Source organism: Eucyclogobius newberryi, unplaced genomic scaffold (assembly GCF_026437365.1).
Source record: "Eucyclogobius newberryi isolate DKJ021-1_F unplaced genomic scaffold, fEucNew1.0.hap1 SCAF_22, whole genome shotgun sequence".
Taxonomy (NCBI): domain Eukaryota; kingdom Metazoa; phylum Chordata; class Actinopteri; order Gobiiformes; family Gobiidae; genus Eucyclogobius; species Eucyclogobius newberryi.
Genome location: NW_027315857.1, coordinates 3598877 through 3622913, shown reverse-complemented (window position 1 = coordinate 3622913; position 24037 = coordinate 3598877). Strand labels below are relative to the sequence as shown.

Below are 24037 nucleotides of genomic sequence, written 5' to 3'. Positions count from 1 at the left end.
AAGAGCTATTGAAGAGATTCCTTGATTTTTGACGAAAAATATTCCTTAAAAATCTATAAAGGGTTAATTTGAAAAAGTAAAAGGTGTGCGTGATACCTGGAGACCACAACTACTATAATCACTTGGGTTTGACTTTCTAGGTCAGCTGACTTAGGAGCTATTGAAGAGAATCCTTGTTTTTTGACAAAAAATATTCATTAAAAATCTACAAAGGGTTAATTTGAAAAAGTAAAAGGTGTGCGTGATACCTGGAGACCACAACTACTATAATCACTTGGGTTTGACTTTCTAGGTTTGCTGACTTAGGAGCTATTGAAAAGAATCCTTGTTTTTTGACGAAAAATATTCCTTTAAAATCAACAAAGGGTTAAATTGAAAAAGTAAAAGGTGTGCGTGATACCTGGAGACCACAACTACTATAATCACTCAGCTTTTACTATCTAGGTTTGCTAACTTAGGAGCTATTGAAGAGATTCCTTGATTTTTGACGAAAAATATTCCTTAAAAATCTATAAAGGGTTAATTTGAAAAAGTAAAAGGTGTGCGTGATACCTGGAGACCACAACTACTATAATCACTTGGGTTTGACTTTCTAGGTTTGCTGACTTAGGAGCTATTGAAAAGAATCCTTGTTTTTTGACGAAAAATATTCCTTTAAAATCAACAAAGGGTTAAATTGAAAAAGTAAAAGGTGTGCGTGATACCTGGAGACCACAACTACTATAATCACTTAGCTTTTACTATCTAGGTTTGCTAACTTAGGAGCTATTGAAGAGATTCCTTGATTTTTGACGAAAAATATTCCTTAAAAATCTATAAAGGGTTAATTTGAAAAAGTAAAAGGTGTGCGTGATACCTGGAGACTCAAACTACTATAATAACTTGGGGTTGACTTTCTAGGTCAGCTGACTTAGGAGCTATTGAAAAGAATCCTTGATTTTTGACAAAAAATATTAATTAAAAATCTACAAAGGGTTAATTTGAAAAAGTAAAAGGTGTGCGTGATACCTGGAGACCACAACTACTATAATCACTTGGGTTTGACTTTCTAGGTTTGCTGACTTAGGAGCTATTGAAAAGAATCCTTGTTTTTTGATGAAAAATATTCCTTAAAAATCAACAAAGGGTTAATTTTTCAGCCCAAAAGGACTATTGCATCTAATATTAGCAACTTGGATTCATGCTCTATATATATATATATATATATATTTTAAAATATAAATACGTTTGATATTTTTTAATAACACATTTTTAAACAAACGGTACTTTAGAGTTGGTCCCTAACTGGCGCACCAAGCGGCACTTCAGCGCGCAGCTCCCTGTTTCGAGCTACTGCAGGCGGGGCACACTCAGAGGAAGCTCCCGCTCTAGTTGCGGAGGCGAATATCCAACGTCCAACGTGAAACTAACTTCACCGCGGTCTGGAAAAGACGTAAACACTGACATCGCTGTCAATGGCCCGGAGCATCAGCGACGCACGCGTCTTCCGCGTGGCAGAAGTTGAAGCCGGCGAAATGAGTTTAAAGACATGAGAGACCGAACATTCGGGAAGATCGCTGGCTTAATTGAAGCGTTTGAAGCCGCCGCGTGCGTCGCCGCTTGTGCCGCTCCGTGAGTTAGTTTAACGCTTGTTAAAGGAGCGGGTTGTGCTTTGGTTTGGGTGTAAATATTGTAACTTCTCGCTCAGGTCAGTAATGCTGGTTTAGTCCTCACAAGTTGTCACTTTATTTCTTGAACAGAGTTGGTTACTGTTGGCCGTAACCATGGCGATGGAACAAGAAAATCAAAAACCACCTTGTCTCCTGAGCCCACTCTTAGCTCCGCCCCAGAGACCGCTCACACGCACTAGAGACTAGGGTCACTACAATATGAATGAAATAACTGTATTATGTTGTGATGTAGCATTTATTTAGGTGGGTTAATGTGCAATATACATATTTATACATCTAAGTAAATACTAAGTCAAAGTAATATTGTTTAATTGCTGGATTCATTAATTGGAGCTTATATTTTGTAATAGTATTTGTATTCTACAGTTGTTAAATATGGTCTTGTGTTTAATGCTGTTAATATGATGTATTGTGTGTAGTGTAAAATATTTTCATATTCTATTTTTGATACTGCTAAGTTGATTGATTTATAGTGGTTCTAGTTGACTGTTATGCTAGTTTTTGAAGGTTTTTACCCGACTTTGATGCCAATGGATCTGCAAAATTAAAGAGTGGAAATGTATCTAAAGCATTAAACTTCAGGTGTGGAGAACAGCCCAGTCAAACCAGTAATACACTTGACAAACATAGTATCAGCTGAAACAGCTGCCCCAATACCAATACTCAACTTGCTCTTGTTCGGAAGTTGTTCCTCTAGTAAAACACATGAATGTGTGTTAGCTCGCAGCTTGTGATTTGTAAGTTGTAACTTCTGTTAATAAACAGTGAATAAACCAGATAAATTGAGTTTATTTCAGTCTGCAGTTAAGCCTTGTGTTTGATAGTCGTCCTTGTTCATGTGTCTTCAACTTAATTTAGCCAAGTAGCTTGTGTTATGCTGTTATAACATTATGCAAAAATGGCATGAGTTCAGCAGGACTCATTAGGGCCGGACCTGAACCTAAACCTCTGGATTCGAATCCGGACTTGAACCTGAATGTGGGTTTAAGTATGCATCCCTAGATGTTGGTCTGGCCATGGAATCGAACCCATGATCTCCTTCTTGGAAGGCAAGAGCGCTAATCGCTCTGCCACCGTGCACCCCATGTGAAGGGGAAATAGGTGTGCAAGTGGTGGATGAATTTCCACCACTTGTAGGTCCCCCTCTCTCTTGTCCCAGGGCAACAGCATCCGGGGGGCATTTTGGGGCCGTAGAGGGTAGAGGAGTGAGGGACAAGCCGAGCGTTTGTTGCAGAGACATTGTGGCAGGCGGGTCCTGCTTAGCAAAACATGATGAGACAATTACAGAGCAAACATGGTTTAAACCTATTTAGCTCATCTGTCTTCCTGTTTTTTCTTTTCTTTTTGTAACAACTTGATTATCCATTCTTGATGAAAGATGGCATTTTTCTCCTGTAGTGGGTTTTACCGAACGGTGATGGAGCTGCGGTGATGGATAGACCATGGCATACACTGTATATAGAGTCGACGTAACACGCCCGGGCTTTGTAAAATAGGAAGTGACGATGGCAATGTTTCATCTACTTCTGCTCCCATTCACTTTCTCTTGAAACATCTGCTCCTCTTTCTCTGTAACTGTAGCTATCAGACTCAACATTCTGGACATTCTAACTTTGACTTATTCATTGTTCATTTTTTTTATGTTGCACTGAATCACCAAGACAATTTCCAATGTTTGTGAATTGGGTTCATGGCAATAGACCTTTTCTGATTCTGATTCTGATTTATTGTCTAGTTTATGATTGATGGCTACTACGGCTCGTTGCTTAGTTCCTGCCGCGTGGAAACCAACGGCGCAACCTCACTCCTGATTAGCTCTGTGAATGTCATGAAACCAACACTAGGATTTCATGGAATGGACTAAACGTAGAATTGCACTATCATCTGCCCTGCAGCTTGGCTTTGCTCCGCTACAGGGAGCTCCCTTCACTGGCTGCCCATCCACTATAGAATTCAATATAAATCAAGAATATAATTCTTGAATATAAATAAAAATATAAATCAGAAAAAAAGAAGTATAAGTAAATAAAGGTCTCTCAATCGTCCAGGTGTGATTAATTGTAGAAAAAGTTTCAATGGTAGTCATCTGGACAATGTTTTAAAAATGAAGACAAATCAATATATTATCAATTTGAGGATCTGGTCTGAGAAACTCAACTTTATTCTGCTCTGAGCTGACTAAGCCCTGCCCTCAGGAAGATGTTTCCCTGAAACTAACTCTGCCTTTGTTTACTTTTTGATTATTATTTTGGGCCATTGCAGTCCTATTGTTATGTGACTGCCCAGTGGTGAATAAAAGGCAGTCTTACAACATTATTACAACATTTTGTGTATTTCACACAACTCAAATTTGACTTAATCATATAATTTTGTTCCTGAATTGAAAAAAAAATAAACCTTGTTGATTTGGTATTGTTAAAGTACTTGTCTTTGCTCTTTTTCCTGGTTACCTGGTGCAGCAGGATGTTGTTAAGTGACTCCGGAGGGCTGAACAGAGGAATCTCCTGGAGAAGAGTGGCATTCTGAGCCACTACTGCCACCCGGTGGAGCTCCCCGCGATCTACAGCACAGAGACAAGCAGACTGTAAAAAATATAATATAATAATATTTCATGAAGGGAGATAGAAGCCTGCTACACTGTAAACCAGGGCTATTCTAAAACAGGCCTGAGGGCAAAATGAGATCCCCAAACGATTTTGGTATAGTCCTTGATTAACTCTGCTTTAGACCTATTTTATTCTGGGTTAGATCCTGGTTCAGATCTGGTTGATACTAGTCTAGTCCTAGTTTAATTCTGGTTCAGTACTGGTTAAGTTGAATGTTGGTAATGCATTTTTGTATGTTATTTCTCAAAAAAATTTAATCTATCAGTAGTTATTTTATTGTTTTAACTCAATTTATTGAGTTGGGGATTTTTTGGAACTTTGTGTGACCCAAGTGGCGTGTTACACACCTGTCCCAGAGGTGTGTAACACAAGAGCCCTGCTGTAAACTGTCAAAACAGAAAAAGGCTGCAAACAAAACTGAAATAAATAGTATAGTATATAAATAGTATAGTATATAACTAGTAAACTTGGAACATTTGGGTTGCACATATGTATGCACATAACTTTTGTGTGCATGTCATATAGTATTATGTTAACTTTGATAATAATTCACTGAATAAAATAAATATCATTAACATAGAATATTGGTCAGCGTGAAATATTATTTGTGTTTATAAAAAATCGGCTAGTATCACGTTTTAACCTGAAACTATCATGAAATAATGTGATACTATCCCGGAATTTTGTGAGAGTTTCAAGTTAAAACATAAACTTGCATAAAATTTCATCTGGTTATCGTTTGGTTACAATACAGTCTGGTGAAAAGTTAATTAGTCCTTTAACAGAACAATTTAATCCATATTGCTTGTTTCTTTTCTGTTTCTTTTCCGTGGAAGACATGGATCACTTTTCATGGCTTCAACACTCAAAATCAAAGTGACTGAAATGTGGCAGATGCACTAAACATGGACATTTGGACTGGTTTTCTGTCAATTGATTATTCTGCCCCGCAAACCTTTGCCACGGATCAGCACTTCCGTTGCAATCACACTTCCGGTTGAGCGGAAACTCTGTTCACTGAGTGGAGAACGAGGGAAAAGTCTCTCCGCTAAAATATGCTACAAAGTAAATTGATTTGAGTAAAATGTCCAATGTTCATGAGACCAACAATTCAACAATGCACCAATTCCCTGCGATTCTCTGGGCGGCCTGAAAGGGCAGCCCACTCCACATTGGAGGCATGTGTGCTATCCACACGACTACGAGCGGCACAATGCTGCTATTATGTCATGAGTTTTACCACCTCTAACAGTGCTGTAGGGCTGAATAATGTAGTTCCATAACTAACATGTAAAATATAAAATACCATTGTTTAAGTGTAACAAAAAACGTGATATAGATAAATGTAGAGAATATGTAGCTAACTTTGGACAATTTACAGTAAATAGAGAGCACAAATCAGCAGATCTTTTCTGTCTTCTTCTTTTTTCTGTCTTCACACAGCAGTGTGGAAGTCGAGCAGCAGCTTTGGCCCAGAGGTCCCCGAGGTCTTTTCTCAACTTGTGTGTGCATTCATGTGCATTTTTTAACTCGGTAAAACATTTTCCAGAGACCACTTTAACATAATTAAACCTACGTAGCCAGCATACTAATATGAATTTGCAGTTGTAATGAATGAGATTTGAAGCATACATACTCAGAATAAGACTGGAGATGATTTATAGACTTAAAAACATGCCGTCATTCCCCTACCGGCGTGCCTTCCCGGCTCTCTCAAATTTACAACCTAGTTAAAAAGCTCAAAAAAGTCCAGTTTGTCTTTTCACAGTGCATTGACCTGCTGTCCCACCTGTTCCGATGTGCAGCAGAGCCCTCCCAGTCTCCCCCTGTCTCTGCACCAGGCTCACAGCCAGTTTGGTGTATCGGATGCCCTTCCGCACAAGCAGGGGTGCTGCAGTGACGCTGTTCTCCATCAGCGGATGGTCCCTCACAAACGTCAGAACTTTGTCGGGAAGTTTGAGAGACGAATCGAAGCCCGCTGCCTTCAGCTCGCTGTCCAGGCACTGAAGAGAAGAGACAAGAGAAGTGTGAGGATGAAGAAAGGAAGGGTGGAAGAAAGAAAGAAAGACAAGATCAGTGTGGTGATCTTGTCTTGGTGAAAAGGAGGAAAGGGTGAGGGAGGAGAGAGATGCAGAGAGAGAGAGAGAGAGATGCAGAGAGAGAGATGCAGAGAGAGAGAGAGAGAGAGATGGAGAGAGAGATGCAGAGAGAGAGAGAGGAGGGGAGACAAGTTCGAAAAAGGAGAGTAAAGGGAGAAAGGATGGAGAGAGGGAGTACAGTCATCCCTCTCTATAACGCGGTTCACTTTTCACGGTCTCGCTGCTTCCCGGATTTGCATCATGCATTGTGTTCTGCCTTCTGATTGTCTAAATAGTCTCTCCGCGTCTTCTCTACCTGTGTGTCAATAACGTTATGGATTAATATGTACACGTACGTAAAACCGCTTGCCAAATTGAAGTTTGCGAGGCCGGTGAGAGCGGCGCGCGTGAGCTTCAATGTTTTATGGAGTATTTCATTGTATAATAACTGTAAAAAAATAAAGGTTTCTACTTCACGGATTTTGCCTATCGCGGGTTCTTTTTGGAACGTAACCTCCGCGATAAACGAGGGTTCACTGTATAGAGAAAAGAGAGGACAAAGAAGAGAAAAAATAGCGGGGAGGAAGAAGAGAGAAGAGGGGGAGGGGGACAGTTTAGGGACAGTATTTGGACAGTGCAGCAGAGTTATGTCAAGGCAATGACCTGTCCAGGTCGTGGAGTGGGCACTGGTTCTGGGTTGATCCAGTTCTCGCACTTCTTGAGCTCTTTAAAAGGACCGTTCAGAACTTTATTGATGTCGGACAGACTGAAGACACACACAGCGGACACGTCGGCTCCCTCCCTGCAGGACACACAAGAGGACAATAACATTTGTGTTCATTTATTTTGTGTCACTGAATATCACCTCCAATATTATTATCATTCATACGTTAGTGGAATTTTTCTTTTCTTTCTATTTTATGAGATGGAAAAAACACATTAAAAACATGACAAACACACAGGAATAAGAAATCAGGAGTGTAGCTAAATTATGAGGTCTGGTATGTCTGCCTCAGTTTTACAGTTTATGTTCAATTTCAAATTAACTGCAAAGCAAATGTTTTCCATTTCATAAATGTTCATTGTTCTTTGAGCCCAGTCCTTGACAGTTAGTTAATTCTGTGTTAGCCATTTCTTTGTCATAGCCTTCTTTCCTGCACCCAAAAGTACTGTCCAAAAGTATCCTTATTGTTTCCATTGAAGCAGCTAACAGTTAGAATGCAGGTTTTTCGAGATATTTTTCAGCAATAAAACACCTACAATTGAATAAATGGATATGTTTAAAGCCAGGTATTGGCAACATCTTCATGGAGAAAAGATACATAGTGCAGTTTTAAGTTTTGAAATATATGACCCATCATCAGAAAGGGTTTTGGGGGTGATTTACGACACTTAAACAAGTTGCAGTGTTGACCTTTTCTATTTGATGTAACCTTTTTCTTTTAATATTATTATGATACTTTTATATTTAACCAAGTTGCTAGTTTAACATTAACAATAAGATAAATGGAGAAAGGTAAGACCATAAAACATTGTTAAAAGCAATACAATTGCTGTGAATAATACATCACATTAATTTACCTGTTTCTTGCTTGAGGTTTGTGCAAGAACATTTTATATTTGTCACCAACACAATTTAAAGGACATACATTAGGCCCGTGTACCTTTTTCTCCCAGTGACCCATATTTTACCTGTGAATACATTGGGGATCCAACCTTTCTGCTCCTTAGCTGAGCCTAAAAAAACCCCACCCATTCTCAGATTTGTGACATCAAAGTTAGATAATGTGTCCTTTAAAACACCAGAAACACTCTCAATTCTGCAGCCCCCTAGTGGCTGATGTGGTCCTTGGAAGCGGCACTTGTGGGTGGGTCCTTACCACTGTGAAGAGAAAAGGCCGTAGAAGTGAGTGCTGCTGGGGTCCCCGGGCAGGTGCTCCATGGTGAACACATCTGTGAGCACGTTGTAGCGCTGTCCACTGGGCTTGTCCTCGCACACCAGCTGGGCCTTCATGAAGGTGGTCCAACGCCTCTGCAGGGTCTTCATGCCCCCCACATCAGACTGCAGACAGAGGACAGTATGGTGAGTACATGGAGAGATGAGGGACAGTTCTATAGCAGAGGAGGAGTATATGATAGACAGATAAACAGAGGACAGCAGAGGGAGGAGTAGATGATAGACAGAGGACAGGAGAGGGATAGGTGGCGGATAAACAGAGGAAAGCAGAGGGAGGAGTAGATGATAGACAGGACAGCAGAGGAATAATTAGATGATAAACAGAGCACAGCAGAAAGGGGAATATATGATGGACTAAGGACGGCAGAGGGAGGAGTAGATGATAAACAAAACAGCAAAGGGAGGAGTAGGGGATAGACAGAGAACAGCAGAGGGAGGAGTAGATGATAGACAGAAGGCAGCAGGGGGAGGTATAGTTGATAGACAGAGAGCAGGAGAGGGAGGAGTAGATGATCGAGGGAAGCAGAGAGAAGGTTAGATGATAGAGAGATCAGGAGGGGGAGGAGTAGATCATAGACAGGACAGCAAAGGAAGGAGTAGATGATAAACAAAGGATAGCCGAGGAATATGTAGATGATAGACAGAAGACAGCAGAGGGAGGAGTAGATGATAGACAGAGGGCAGCAGGTGGAGGAGTAGGGGATAGAGAGAACAAGAGAGGGAGGAGTAGATCATAGACAGGACAGCAGAGGAAGGAGTAGATAATAAACACAACAAGAGAGGGAGGAGTAGATGATAGACAGAGGACGGCAGAGGGAGGAGTAGATGATAGACAGAGGACAGCAGAGGGAGGAGTAGATGATAGACAGAGGACAGCAGAGGTAGGAGTAGATGATAAACAAAACAATAGAAGGAGTAGATGATAGACAGAAGACAGCAGAGGGAGGAGTTGATAGACAGGACAGAGGGTGGCGTAGGTAATTAATAAATAAATGAGTTACAATTTAAAATGTTGTAAATAGATTATAGTTATTAGACCTAGTTTACCTTTTCACCAGGATAGCGCCTCGGAGATGACAGGGAAGACTCAGGAGGGACGTGTGCCTATATGTCTACAAGCGCCACTGTACGACGTTACCTTTTTATCTACTCCATGTATACATCCCTGCTAAAGCAAACTGCTACTGCAATAAGCACAGAGGTTGATCTGGTGCATAAATGAAAGATACAGATATTTCCTCTGATGCCCCACATTTTGTACTTTGTATATGTGACTTGGCCAACCAGGAGAAAAAAGGATCTGTGTTATGGATTAGTTGCTGGGTGCTTAGAAATCTAAAAAGTTGGAATGGATAGGTTCTCTAGTTTAGTAGTGTAAATTATCTAAAGGAGTTGTGTAAATCTGTTTTATGCAAATTTGGATATGTCATATCAAAGTTTGTAAGAAAACAGATTAAAAAGAGAACATATTCTTAACATAGATAGTTTGTCAGCGTTAAATCATCCGTCACTGTCAGGCCATGTCAAAATAAAACTGCTTCTGTATCTGTAAAACATGGTCAGATTGCATGGCATACTGTGGCGTACCAATGAGACAACGGGTAAAGAGAACAAGCATCCAATCAGAGATGGGAACGGCGCAGAGGACACATGTCACATTTTAAAAAGGTAAACATGAAAAGAACGACATGAAGAGATCTTCATGTCGGACACTTTTCAAATTAATTTTGAATATTGAATATTTCATAATTACATATGCATAATGTGATAATAAATACTTAAACCAAATTATTTAAAGGTGAGACATATTATTTTGCTCAGCCTTCGTGTCCGTCAGTGTTGTTGCCTTTGTTACCCATCTAAGCAACCATCGCAACCCTCACTCTGTAGTCCACAGAAAAACATATAAATAATGATACATAAATAAAGTATGTTACTTATGAGTCTGCACCATGGAGCTACTGAATTTATGCCTTTTATCGGGTTATTTACTTTTTCCCGGTTCAAAATCCTTCAGTTTTCCTAAAACCAGTTGTTTAATATTTCGCTTTCTCTCAAACTGGGCTCTGCGCTGCTCTAGTAACTCTCTCTGATTGGTCAGCACGATCACATGGTACGCAAACCTGACGCAAACCTACGTAACCTCCGGGCCGTATAAAGGCTAACTGGCGACATGCGCTACTGAGCAGCTGCCATTGACTTGGCTGCTGGGGACTTGGTTTTTAGTCGTCACAGGGAGCTCTATCACTGCTCCAAGTTTCATGTGCCTAAGCCAAATTTGAAGCTTCTATTTTTTGCTCTAGGTGGCGCTGTAGAGTCGGGTCATCTTGCGATCTTCAAATTGTTGAATTTTATGGCTCGAGCCAATAAATTGCATTTTGCGCTTTTTAAAATGTCATTATTTAAATGTCTATTTTGAAGTATTGTCTTAAAACAATTACATAATTTAGTCTAATTATTTCACAAATCTAATAATTTTAAAGTCAACTGGCTAATAATACGTCATAAGGCGCTGGTACAGCTGGCAGCCCGGTGTAAACGCTCTCTCTTCTTTCTCACACTTATTGTGCTTTATCTCCTATATTTTGTAAATATAGTTAGTATATTTTTTCTATTTTATAGGGACACGCGCTGGAATAGTCTTTTAATTCAACTGTATTTGACTTTTTTCGGCTGGATTTGAGCGTTTTTCGTTGCGTTCGTTGTGTTGTTGTGACGTGAGCTAGCTCCGAGCGAGCCCACCAGCCCCCCCCCGCGCCCTCCGGCCGCGCTAAAGTACGGCGTGTCGTCGGTACACGTTTATATACACGTTTATATGAAAGAGGAACTTCACGAACGATCGGGACACGCACTGGAATCGCTTTAAATTAACTTGTTTTGACTTTATTCGGCTGGATTGAGTGTTTTCGTCGTGGTGTTGCGATGTGTCTTGGCTCTGAGTCCCCCGGCTCCGGCCCCGCCCCCCGGCCGGCGCCGTACCGCGTTTACACAAAGGAGGAACTCATGAAACTGCGGAGAACTGTCGTCTTACCCGGAGATCGTCACGTTATCCCGGCGGACATCCTAAGGAAAACGCAAGAAGCAGACGGGCTGGACGTAAACTCAGAGAGAAGAGAGGGACAAACAGGAAGTCGGTTCCCGCCGTAGTCATGGGTAACGTGAGGTCCCTTCAAAATAAAATGACGGAAATAGCGAATCTCATGCGGTCCCAGAGGATTTATAGGGACAGCAGTGTCTTGATTTTCACAGAGACCTGGTTAACAGCAGAAATGCCAGACTCTATTGTAGGTTTGGACAATTTTCATCTGCTGCGGGCGGACAGAACGAGAGAATCCGGGAAGAAAAGAGGTGGAGGTCTGGCGGTGTATGTGAACACGAGCTGGTCCAAACCCGAACACTGCACAGTGAGGGAGCAGCTATGTAACAGGGATATTGAACTATTGGCTATTGGCATGAGGCCATATTATCTGCCCCGGGAGTTCTCACATGTGATTTTGATCGCAGTCTATGTGGCCCCGTCTGCCAATGCTGAAGATGCTTGTGAAGCACTGCTCTCCTGCACTTGTAGGCTGCAAACACAGCATCCACAGGCTCTCTTCCTCATCTCTGGTGACTTGAACCACGCTTCTCCCTCTTCTGTTCTACCAACATACACCCAGTATGTTACCTGCCCCACCAGAGAGAATAGAACATTGGACTTGTTTTTTGCCAACACCAAGGAGGCTTATTCTTCTTCCCCCCTCCCTCCCCTGGGCAGCTCGGACCACAACCTTGTACATCTGAGGCCTGTGTATGAACCCATCGTGCGCAGGCAGCCTGTGGTGTCCCGTGAGGTGAGGATGTGGTCTGCTGAGAGCGAGGAGGCTCTGAGGGACTGCTTCAGCACCACTGTCTGGACTGAGCTTTATGACCCACATGGGGAGGACATCAACACCATCACAGAGTGCATCACGGACTACATCAACTTCTGTTTTGAGAACATTGTTCCCTCCCGGACGGTGCGGTGTTTTCCAAACAACAAGCCATGGATTAACCGTGAACTGAAGGCTCTGCTGAAGGAGAAGAAGAGAGCCTTCAGGTCAGGGAACAAGGAGGAGCTGAGGACTGTGCAGAAGGAGCTGAGGAGGAAGATCAGGCAGGCTGAGGCCGGCTACAAGAGGAGGATGGAGGAGCAGCTGCAGCAAAAGAACATTCAGGGAGTGTGGAGGAGCCTGAAAACCATCTCGGGCTTCAAAATCCCCCCTGCCCAGACAGAGGGGGATCTACAGTGGGTGAATGATTTAAATGCTCACTTCTTGAGGTTTGATCAGTCACCCGCCCCTCCCCCTGCACAGCTGCATGCTCCCTCTTCCACAGCTGGACAATGCCCTGCATCTGTTCCTCTTCGCTTATCTGCCCCGGACCATCAGCTCCCCACTTCGCCTGGACTCACCCATCCCCCCAGCACACGTCCCCCTGCCAACCACTGACTGTCACAGCAGCACAGGTGAGGAGTGAGCTGAAGAGGATTAAAGTGAGGAAGGCAGCAGGACCTGATGGCATCAGCCCCAGGCTCCTTAAGTCCTGCGCAGATGAACTGTGTGGAGTTATGGAGCATGTCTTCAACATGAGCCTGAAGCTGAGGGTGGTACCACAGGTCTGGAAGACCTCCTGTCTGGTACCTGTGCCTAAGACACCGCGCCCCAAAGACCTCAACAGCTTCAGGCCAGTGGCTCTCACGTCCCACCTGATGAAGACACTGGAGCGACTAGTCCTGGACCACCTCCGCTCCACCGTGAGCTCAGCCATGGACCCGCTGCAGTTTGCATATCGGTCTGGCATCGGAGTGGAGGACGCCATCATCTCCCTGCTGCACCGCTCTCTCTCTCACCTGGAAAAGCCTGGCAGCTCTGTGAGGATTCTGTTCTTCGATCTTTCCAGCGCCTTCAACACCATCCAGCCGCTGCTCCTGAGGGACAAGCTGGAGACGGCTGGTGTGGAGTATGACCTGGCAGAGTGGATCCTGGACTACCTCACAGACCGACCCCAGTTTGTGAGAGCCCGGAACTGTGTGTCTGACACTCGGACCTGCAGTGTGGGGGCGCCCCAGGACACTGTCCTCTGCCCTTTCTCTTCACCCTTTACACTGCAGACTTCAGACATGACACGGACAGCTGTGTCCTGCAGAAGTTCTCTGACGACTCTGCCATCATCGGACTCATCACGGACGACGATGACGCGGAGTACAGAGGACTGGCGCAGGACTTTGTGGACTGGTGTCAGCGGAACCACCTCCTCATCAACGCGGGGAAGACCAAGGAGATGGTGGTGGATTTCCGCAGACGCCACCCCACTGCCCCCTCACCAGTGAACATCCAGGGACGGGACATTGAGAGAGTGGACTCATACAAGTACCTGGGTGTTCATCTGAACCACAAACTGGACTGGACTCATAACACAGACACACTGTACAGGAAGAGCCAGAGTCGGCTCTACCTCCTGAGGAGACTCAGGTCTTTTGGAGTGACAGGGCCACTCCTGAAGACCTTCTACGACTCTGTGGTGGCATCGGCCCTCCTGTATGGTGTGGCCTGCTGGAGCAGCAGCATCACAGAGAGGAAGAGGAAGAGGCTGGACAGAGTCATCAAGAAGTCCAGCTCCGTCCTGGGCTGCGCTCTGGACTCGGTGCAGGAGGTGGGGGACAGGAGGGTCCTGGCTAGATTCACATCTATGCTGGACCATGATTGTCACCCCATGCAGGACACTCTCTCCGCTCTGGAGAGCAGCTTCAGTGAGAGACTGATCCACCCTCGATGTGTGAAGGAAAGGTTCCGTAGGTCTTTCCTTCCTGCTGCTGTCAGACTTTATAACAAAAACTGTTAGTACTGAACACTCGCAATACTGACCTAACCTAATACTGATGTGCAATTCTGTCATATGTGCAATTGCTGTTGGAATTCATGTGCAATTACTGTGAAATTCATGTGCAATCTATGTGCTGTCGTGACACATATTCATGTGCAATTACTGTCGGGATCACATGCAATGGTATTTATTTATTTATTTGTCTATGGGAGTTTTTATTTATTTATAGGAGATCTTCTACTGAAAGTGTTTTTCAGACTTCCTATAAGTGATCTGTTATTCTGTATCTACCTTTGTATCTATCTGCGTTGCACCAATGAAATTTCCCCATGTGGGACAATAAAGGAATATCTTATCTTATCTTATCTTAAACATTGGATTTTCATGTTGAATCTGTGTTTCAAGTAAATGCATATGAACAAACAAAGGCTTGGTGGGTTCAAGGTCCTTTATTGTAGCTTGCACAGATGTGAACTACTGCTGTTGGCCTGGCATCTACAAGTGTCCTGTTGTAGCTATTAGTAGTAGTTTATTTTTGTCACCGGTGTGTTCTGCCATGTCTTTGGCTTGTTCTACCGTGCGGAGCAAAGCTGGAGGGCTCGTCACCACTCCACACTCATAAACATCAACCACTGAGTAATCTGCGATGAAGGCTGAAAGCTTTTATGTGCAAAATTACCTGCATGAAATCAGTGTTGCTCCATCATGCAGGTAAGCCACATTTAAGTTAAAATTCTCAGCTATAGCTATAAATCTACATTTGAAAATAAATTTGCACACAATAATCTTGGTTCAGCATGGACAGGCAAATGCTGGAATACACCAACCTAAAAATAATAACATCATTGTTGATGCTTGTACATCAAACTTGGCAATAGCAAATGCTTTTAATCAATTCCACCTCAGATTTGATCAATTGGACTTTTGGTGAATACATAGAAAGTCTTAAGGTTATTTAAAGGATAGCCAGCAACTTGAAATAATTCAGACATAATTTGTGGTACTTCACTAAAATGTGTGTGTGGACAATTAAACTACTGAGCGTTAAAGGTGCCATAACGTGCTTTTTTTCACGTTTAGTAGTCTATCCTAAGTGTATAATTGATAATAATAAGTGTTGTGCAACACCCATAACATAATAGTTAAGAAATATCACCCAGACCTTGGACCCACCCCACCAACCCGGAAATGCAGACGGCTTGGTTTGATATTCGCCCCCACCCTTGTGAAGAGCGATCTGGCTCCCCTGCCCAACCCGTGACGTAGTCTCAGAGCGTGTGTGTGCCCCGCCCACCCGTAACGTAGCCCCACAGCTGTCTGCTCCGCGCTGCGCTGCTCCTGCCGCGCGACTGAGTGAGAAACGATAGAACTTCAGATCAACACTACTTTGAGACTAAATAAATCTGGTGTTTATTCTACAGCGTGCGCAGAACAGTATATATATATATACTATATATATATATATATATATATATATATATATATATATATATATATATAAAGTCTTATGTCCATCGCGCTCTTATTTCCTGGTTTTTCGGTATCGGATAGAACTTCTCTCCGTTTATTTTCCCGGTTGCTGCATCAACTGCCACATCAACCTTCACCACTGTGATAAGTGGTGAAGGTAGGGGGGAGGGGGAGGGTGAGAGGGGATGATGACACGTGCCTGTGGTTATGACACGGTCCTGTAAACACCCCCCGTCAGTTTGGAGATTCGAGGAAAGGAGATCTGAGGAGTCTGTAATATAGCTAAACACTGTGGGAATCAATCAAAAAAACACTCTGGGTACATATATGAAGCACAAATAGCAATGTAAGAAGGTTAAAAGCTCTGAAAAGTTGATTTTGCATGTTATGGGACCTTTAAAGACAACTGTGAGGCAGTCTGTAAAACAGGTCAGCAAAGATTGTCTTGCCTGAGGAAGCTGGCGCTCTCTTACATCAATAGCACGATGTTAACTCTCTTCTACAGAACCTTTGTTATTGTTGTTGTTTGCCTTTGTGGCATGGTTTGGAATCTCTCTCCAGCAGTGGGCGAGTAGACACGTGGGTCTTGTGATTTGTACCTGCAGCAATCAGAACACTGCACAGGAATGGCTTTGCATGTGGACTATAGCAGACTGTAATTACCAGAGGCTGTAGAAAGACCTCTGTGTCAAGTGTCATATGTGTTAGTGTCATTCATGTCATGTGTTTTTCTTGATTTTAATGTTAGTAGACTGCTGTGGTCCCTTCTGCAAACAAATTATTCTGCAGGTACCAGAAAAGAAACCTTGAACTAACAGACGTGTGTATATCCAGAAAATGTGTTGTATAAATTGTAGAAAAAGGTTCAGTTGTAGTCATCTGGACTCAGTTTAGAAAAAGCTAGACGTTTCGACTCTCATCCAAGAGTCATTGTCAATAAGCGAGTGTGTTGTATAAAGATAAGATAAGATAAGATAATCCTTTATCTTAAACAGGTTGGTCATGATGTCGTGTTTTACTGACAGGCGCAGATCAGCTGTGAACCAAGACAAATAGACTGCTCTGCTAACCTTGCCAGCATGATGAATGCTCACAATTTTGGGAGTTCACAAACTCTTGAGAATCCATCTTGTAAGGTTCCTGATGATTTGTTTGCAGTGGTAAATGGGCCAATCACGTGGCATTTAGTGCCCGCAAGTGGGACTGGGCGGAAGTCAAAACCTGAACCAAAACAAACATGGTGGCGCCGTACTTCAGCCTATTCTAGGAGAAATACAGACTACCGTACTTTTCGGACTTTAAGCCGCTACTTTTTCCCACGCTTTGAACCTTGCGGCCCATATGACGGTGTGGTTGATTTATAGATTTTTACTGGCTAACGGCCACCGGGGGGCACTCTAGCAGGAAGTACAAGCATTTGTCACAATGTAGAAGAAGACGTCAGTAGAGAGTGGTCACTGAATTTTAAGATTCAAAACGCTCTGTGTTTTATTACTATCAGACTCATATTCCCAGAGAAATTAGTCTAATGAGGAAGTAAAACTAGATGCGGCACAACTTAAAGACATGCGATATACGCCGGACATGCGATATATGGCGGTGTGCAGTTTAGAACCTGCCGCATGGAAATGAAGCTTTCTTGGTCTTTGCCTGACCCCTGCATCACTACCGTGGACCATATTAATGTGTAAATATCTCATGTTACAATGTTACACTCACTGGCTAAGCACAAGCTCAGGAGCAGATGAACCAGGTGAGAAGACACAGACACAGGTAAAGCAGCTCACACAGAGTAATCAAGGACAGAGGGGACATTAGGGACAGCTCTGATGCGTTTTCTGTTTGTTAAGCTTCAAAATGTGTTTTATTACAATCAGACTCATATTCCCAGAGAAATTAGTCTAATTAGACCCCCATTTCAAAAGACAACCGGCTGGTGTAAATATCTTGTTATCATGTTACAATGTGGGCACTTACGGCTAGATTTAACACAATTTAGACACTTGAAAAAATGAACATGTTTCAATACGTGTTTCAATAAACGTAATTAAAGTATTTCTTTGAACATCCCAAAGGCTTTTGGCCTTTCCAGATTGATTAATGTGAAGAACTCAATTCAGAGTAAGACACGGTTACAACTGCTGCTGTTTATTTGAAATTAGATTAAATAATGCAAGGTTTTATAAGGGGGAATATGTCATGTTTTTTTCACGTTAGTTCCTGAGTTGCACATATCTTTCTTCTAAAATTAACTTAAAAGTAATCCATAATCCAATTGCTTTTAACAAAGTAATCAGAGTAGTAATACGATTAGCCTACTTTTAGGAAGGAGTTATAATATTATCTTAATAACTTATGTTGGTTCGACACGTGTGGGCGAGTGGTCGTCATAACCGCCCTGGTTTTTCATAGTTTCTCCCATTGAAAATGTATTTGAACTAATATGGAACAGTACCAACCTTTAGAATGTAGGCGTTCTGTTTACAAACTTTGAAGGGTCTATAGATGGACAGATGGAGGAAACAGGAAGCACAGGGAAGGGGTAAGAGAGACAAAGGAGGGAGAGCAGAAGAACAGAGGAGAGAAAGAAAAGGGATAGAGGAGGAGTGCTAGCGGGGACAGTGTAGAACATTGGGGAGTACCTTGCAGACTCGAGCCACACGGGGCACTTTGACCTTGGTGTACAGCTCGTACTCTTTGGCCACCTCAGTGAAGAAGAAGTAGATCTTGTCATCATCTCCTCTGGGGTTGTTGTGGGGCGACTGCTCAATGAAGGCCGAGCTCACAAACTCTGGATCTGAACAAACACGCACACTGCATCAGATATATGTCCATCTGTGGCCACACTTATGTCCAGTAAAATGTCCACAAGATAAATTTGGGATATTTAGGCCCGAGCCCCAGCAGGGCGGAGGGCCTATTGCTCCCAACTGTCTGACCAAACATGCGGGCGCAGCCCGCATGTTTGGTGCCTCGTCGCCCCTGGCAAGTACAGTGAACTAGCCCATGCCGAAGGCATGGATCATGCATACTTACTCCTGCTATGACAGAAATAGTCAACAATGAGTGAATGGGCGTAGCCGAAGGCAGCGTTGCAACTGTCTGACCAAACATGCCCGCATGTTTGGTGCCCCGTCGCCCCTGGCAAGTACAGTGAACTAGCCCATGCCGAAGGCATGGATCATGCATACTTACTCCTGCTATGACAGAAATAGTCAACAATGAGTGAATGGGCGTAGCCGAAGGCAGCGTTGCAACTGTCTGACCAAACATGCCCGCATGTTTGGTGCCCCGTCGCCCCTGGCAAGTACAGTGAACTAGCCCATGCCGAAGGCATGGATCATGCATACTTACTCCTGCTATGACAGAAATAGTAAACAATGAGTGAATGGGCGTAGCCCATTCACTCATTGTTGACAACAGCAGCGCGAAGCGCTGCATTCCTCCAAAAACCCTCCTGACATCGTCCCGTACGCGAGAATCCATGCCGCAGGCATGGGCCATGCTTGTATCTGCTCAAATCAATGGAAGTCTATGGGGAGTGGGCGGGGCATCCCGACGGAATAGAGAGTGACGAGCGCGTAAGCACTCGTAATGATGATTCCACCCCATGGCGGCATCGGGAAGGCTTAGAGCTTTCAAACGATGTATCATTTGTTGTTATAGTGGAAACGGCTATATTGTTTTTGCTAAAAATATTATTATTATTATTTTTCTTGTTCTTCTGCTTTTTGATCTCTAATTTGACCCCCTGAACATGCTCAAAAACTCACCAAACTTTGCCCAAAATTGAGAATCGGCGAAAAATTTTGTTTTTTCTGGGCCATTTTTTTTTTCGTTAAAAAATGGTGCGACAGCGCCACCGACAAAAGTCAAAATACATTGCGCCTATGGGAGACGCCCCGAGGTCAACTTTGTCGTAAAGCTACGAAATTCGGGACACGCATTCCTCTCGTGAGGACAAAAAAAAATCATTGTGGCCACGCCCCCAGACTTACCCTATGGCCGCCATTTTCCTTTGAAAATGAAAACACGCTGTGTTAGCCATTTTGTTCACGTCAAACTTTGACAAACTCCTCCTAGGGCGTTTTGCCCACCGACTTCAAAATCGGCGTACGTCCTCTGGACAAGTGGGGCATCTAAAGTTATCCAATTTTTTGAGATACCTTTTACGGTCTGTGTGCGGCGCAGCCGCAAAGTTGGACAACTTATTTTGGAATATTGCAGATCTAAAAATTGCTCCCATTTGATCAAAACGAGTCCGATTAGGACCAAATTTGAATCAGTTGTTAAACTTTCTAGTTTGGACCAGTTTATGATGACAAAATTGAAATGGGCACGATAGCGCCCCCTACAGAGTGACCTTTAAATTAACATTGAAGGTCAAAAATTAGTTTTACCAAAATGTTCTAAACTTTACCCAAAATTCTATTTTGGCGTCCCGATCAAAAAAGCCAATCAGACAAATGCCTTATTTTTTACGGCGTAGTCGTAGCGATGACAGAAACCTCCCATGTTATCCCTATGGGAAAACCGCAAAATCTCTCAAATATCCACATTTTTATGTTTCACACTTTAACGAACTCCTCCTAGTGCGTTTTGCCCACGAACCTCAAAATCGGTGTACGTCCTCTAGACAAGTGGGGCATCTAAAGTTATCCAAATTTTAAGGATAACTTTTACGGTCTCTGTGCGACGGAGCCGCAAACGTTTCCCAGAATTCTGACTATTTGGCCTTCAGAGTGGCCTATAAACAATAGAGTTTTTCCAAATGACATGATATTTTGAACAAAATTCTAATTTGCCATCCTGATCATAAAAGTATGAGAGCCAAAGTCATATTTTGTACGGCGTAACCGTAGCGTTGACAGAAACATCCCATGTTATCCTTATGGGAAAATCGTAGAATCGCTCAAATCACCACATTTTTACGCTTCACACTTTAACAAACTCCTCCTAGGGTGATTGCCCGATCAAGTTCATATTTGGAGAATATCATCTACACAAGCGGGGCATCAAAACTTACCCATATTTTGATTTTAAGTGGTACGGTCTCTGTTTTTCTTGTTCTTCTTCAGCGCTTTGAACTCTAATTTGACCCCCTGAACATGCTCAAAAACTCACCAAACTTTGCCCAAAATTCAGAATCGGCGAAAAATTTAATTTTTTCTGGGCCATTTTTTTTTCCGTTAAAAAATGGCGCGACAGCATGTTTGGTACCCCGTCGCCCCTGGCAAGTACAGTGAACTAGCCCATGCCGAAGGCATGGATCATGCATACTTACTCCTGCTATGACACAAATTGTTGTCGCAAATTGTTGTCGCCCCTGGCAAGTACAGTGAACTAGCCCATGCCGAAGGCATGGATCATGCATACTTACTCCTGCTATGACATACACAAGCGGGGCATCAAAACTTATCCATATTTTGATTCTAAGTGCTACGGTCTCTGTGTGGCGGACCCGCAAATATATGTCAGAAATGGGAAAAAAGCGAAATCTCTGAAATGTTCACATTTACGCTTCACACTTTAACAAACTCCTCCGTGGGCAATAGCTCGATCAAGCTTTACTTTGGGAAAAATCATCTACACAAGCGCGGCATCAAAAGTTATCCATATTTTTATTCCAAGTGCTACGGTCTCTGTGCGGCGGCGCAGCAAATTTGACTGACACTTGTGTTGATTTGCACTGGATTGGCCATGTCAATTGTGTCGCCGTCTGTCAAGTTCTTTTTTTATTCAACACACAATAAGGGCGCCATCTTTATCAAGTCGAAAGCGCAGAGTCGGAAGGCCGGCGGCCCGCGAGGGCCGTTGGATGCCGCTTGCGGCTTTAATTATTATTATTTTTCTTGTTCTTCTGCTTTTTGAGCTCTAATTTGACCCCCTGAACATGCTCAAAAACTCACCAAACTTTGCCCAAAATTCAAAATCGGCGAAAAATTTGATTTTTTCTGGGCCATTTTTTTTTTCGTTAAAAAATGGCGCGACAGCGCCACCGACAAAAGTCAAAATACATTGCGCCTATGGGAGACGCCCCGAGGTCAACTTTGGCGTAAAGCTACGAAATTCGGGACACGCATTCCTCTCGTGAGGACAAAAAAAAAATATTACTGTGGCCACGCCCCCAGACTTACCCTATGCCCGCCATCTTCCTTTGAAAATGAAAACAAGCTGAGTTAGCCATTTTGTTCACGTCAAACTTTGACGAACTCCTCCTAGGGCGTTTTGCCCACCGACTTCAAAATCGGCGGACGTCCTCTGGATAAGTGGGGCATCTAAAGTTATCCAATTTTTTGAGATACCTTTTACGGTCTGTGTGCGGCGCAGCCGCAAAGTTGGACAACTTATTTTGGAATATTGCAGATCTAAAAATTGCTCCCTTTTGATCAAAACCAGTCCGATTAGGACCAAATTTGAATTAGTTGTTAAACTTTCTAGTTTGGACCAGTTTATGATGACAAAATTGAAATGGCCGCCATAGCGCCCCCTACAGAGTAACCTTTAAATTAACATTGAAGGTCAAAAATTAGTTTTACCAAAATTGTCTACACTTTACCCAAAATTCTATTTTGCCATCCCGATCACAAAAGCCAATCACAAAAATGCCTAATTTTTCACGGCGCAGTCGTAGCGATGACATAAACCTCCCATGTTATCCCTATGGGAAAACCGCTAAATCTCTCGAATATCCACATTTTTATGTTTTACACTTTAACGAACTCCTCCTAGTGCGTTTTGCCCACCAACCTCAAAATCGGTGTACGTCTCCCAGAATTCTGACTATTTGCCTTCAGAGTGGCCTATAAACAATATAGTTTTTCCAAATGACATGATATTTTGTACAAAATTCTAATTTGCCATCCTGATCATAAAAGTATGAGAGCCAAAGTCATATTTTGTACGGCGTAACCGTAGCGATGACAGAAACATCCCATGTTATCCTCATGGGAAAATCGCAGAATCGCTCAAATCACCACATTTTTACGCTTCACACTTTAATGAACTCCTCCTAGGGCGATAGCCCGATCAAGTTCATATTTGGGGAAAATCATCTACACAAGCGGGGCATCAAAAGTTATCCATATTTTTATTCCAAGTGTCACGGTCTCTGTGCGGCGGACCCGCACATTTGACCGACATTTGTGTTCATTTGCACTGGATTGGCCATGTCCAATGTGTCGCCGTCTGTCAAGTTCTTTTTTTAATTCAACACAATAAGGGCGCCATCTTTATCAAGTCGAAAGCGCAGAGTCGGAAGGCCGGCGGCCCACGAGGGCCGTTGGATGCTGCTTGCGGCTTTAATATGACCTTGTTTTCTTTGTAGATTCCCAGAGGTTGATGCTATAGCATTGAAAGTGGCACCAAATTAAAGCTAATAACATTGTCTTGCATATGGTGTTAAACACATGAACACCAGTATATAGAGTTACATTTTTAAAGATACATTTATGCACCATATGAGAGTCATCCTTTCCAGGCATCAAAAATATGTATGTTTGTGCATTAAAAGTTGTTAAAATTTACACAGGTGTTTGACACCATATGCAAGACCATTTTATTAGCTTTCATTTGGTACCACATTCAATGCTATAGCGTCAACCTGGTTTGCATTGAAAGTGGTACCAAATGATGGTGTATATGCATATGATATCAAACATATCAAACACATGGACATGATTGTCTGACGTACACGTGGACTCATGTCCATGTCCACACTCGCGTACACGTCCACACTCGTGTACATGTCCACACTCGTGTCTGCCCTTGTGCTGACAGTTACCATTGAGCCAGTTGATGGACTGTTCCATCCTGATGCGGTTCTCCTCCGGGCCTGTGGCTCTGGAGATGTCAAACAGAGTCCCCAGAAAGTTACTGGTGGCTGCGGTGTACAATGTTCCTCCTGGACAAAGGAACACAAGCTCAAGATTATATACACAATATTGACATTTTTATTCATCATATTTTACTGCAGAATTGTGTACATTACAAACTAAAAAAATGTTGCAACAAAGTGCCAAAATAAAGTGCTGTGTCTTCTGCTACGGGTTTGGGATCTGCTGCGCTCCTTGGATGTTGACTCGATATATGTTTTTACTCTGAACCATCTCCCGGTTGTATTAAACGATTTAATTCTGTGAGTCAGTCAGAAGCAACACAGAACAGACAATCCACTGTTAAAGGTTTGAAGGGAGGAGCCTATTAGACATGTTTTAGTGGTAGTGGAAACCAGAGTACCCAGAGGAAACCTACGCAGACACAAGGAGCTAACCACTGCACTAACATGCATTTCCATTTCACCTGCTACAACACTTAATACTAGAATTTAATTGTCAAAAAAAGAATGAATGGAAAGTCAAAAAACAAAATTAGTCTAGTTGAGATTTGGCATATTTTACAACAGTTGCTTCC

The 24037-nt window shown here is 42.8% G+C and overlaps 1 protein-coding gene across 1 annotated transcript in view; it reads right to left on the bottom strand.

Annotated features, from left to right (window-relative positions):
- sema4f (sema domain, immunoglobulin domain (Ig), transmembrane domain (TM) and short cytoplasmic domain, (semaphorin) 4F) overlaps positions 1-24037 on the bottom strand; it is a 157990-nt gene that overhangs the window by 20266 nt on the left and 113687 nt on the right. Inside the window, exons 9-14 of the mRNA XM_072459414.1 lie at positions 23409-23528; positions 18268-18422; positions 8235-8416; positions 7018-7156; positions 6066-6279; positions 4121-4230 (exon numbers count right to left, since the gene is read on the bottom strand). Of these exons, the coding sequence (XP_072315515.1) occupies positions 4121-4230; positions 6066-6279; positions 7018-7156; positions 8235-8416; positions 18268-18422; positions 23409-23528 (920 nt within the window). The remainder of the gene's footprint in view (positions 1-4120; positions 4231-6065; positions 6280-7017; positions 7157-8234; positions 8417-18267; positions 18423-23408; positions 23529-24037) is intronic.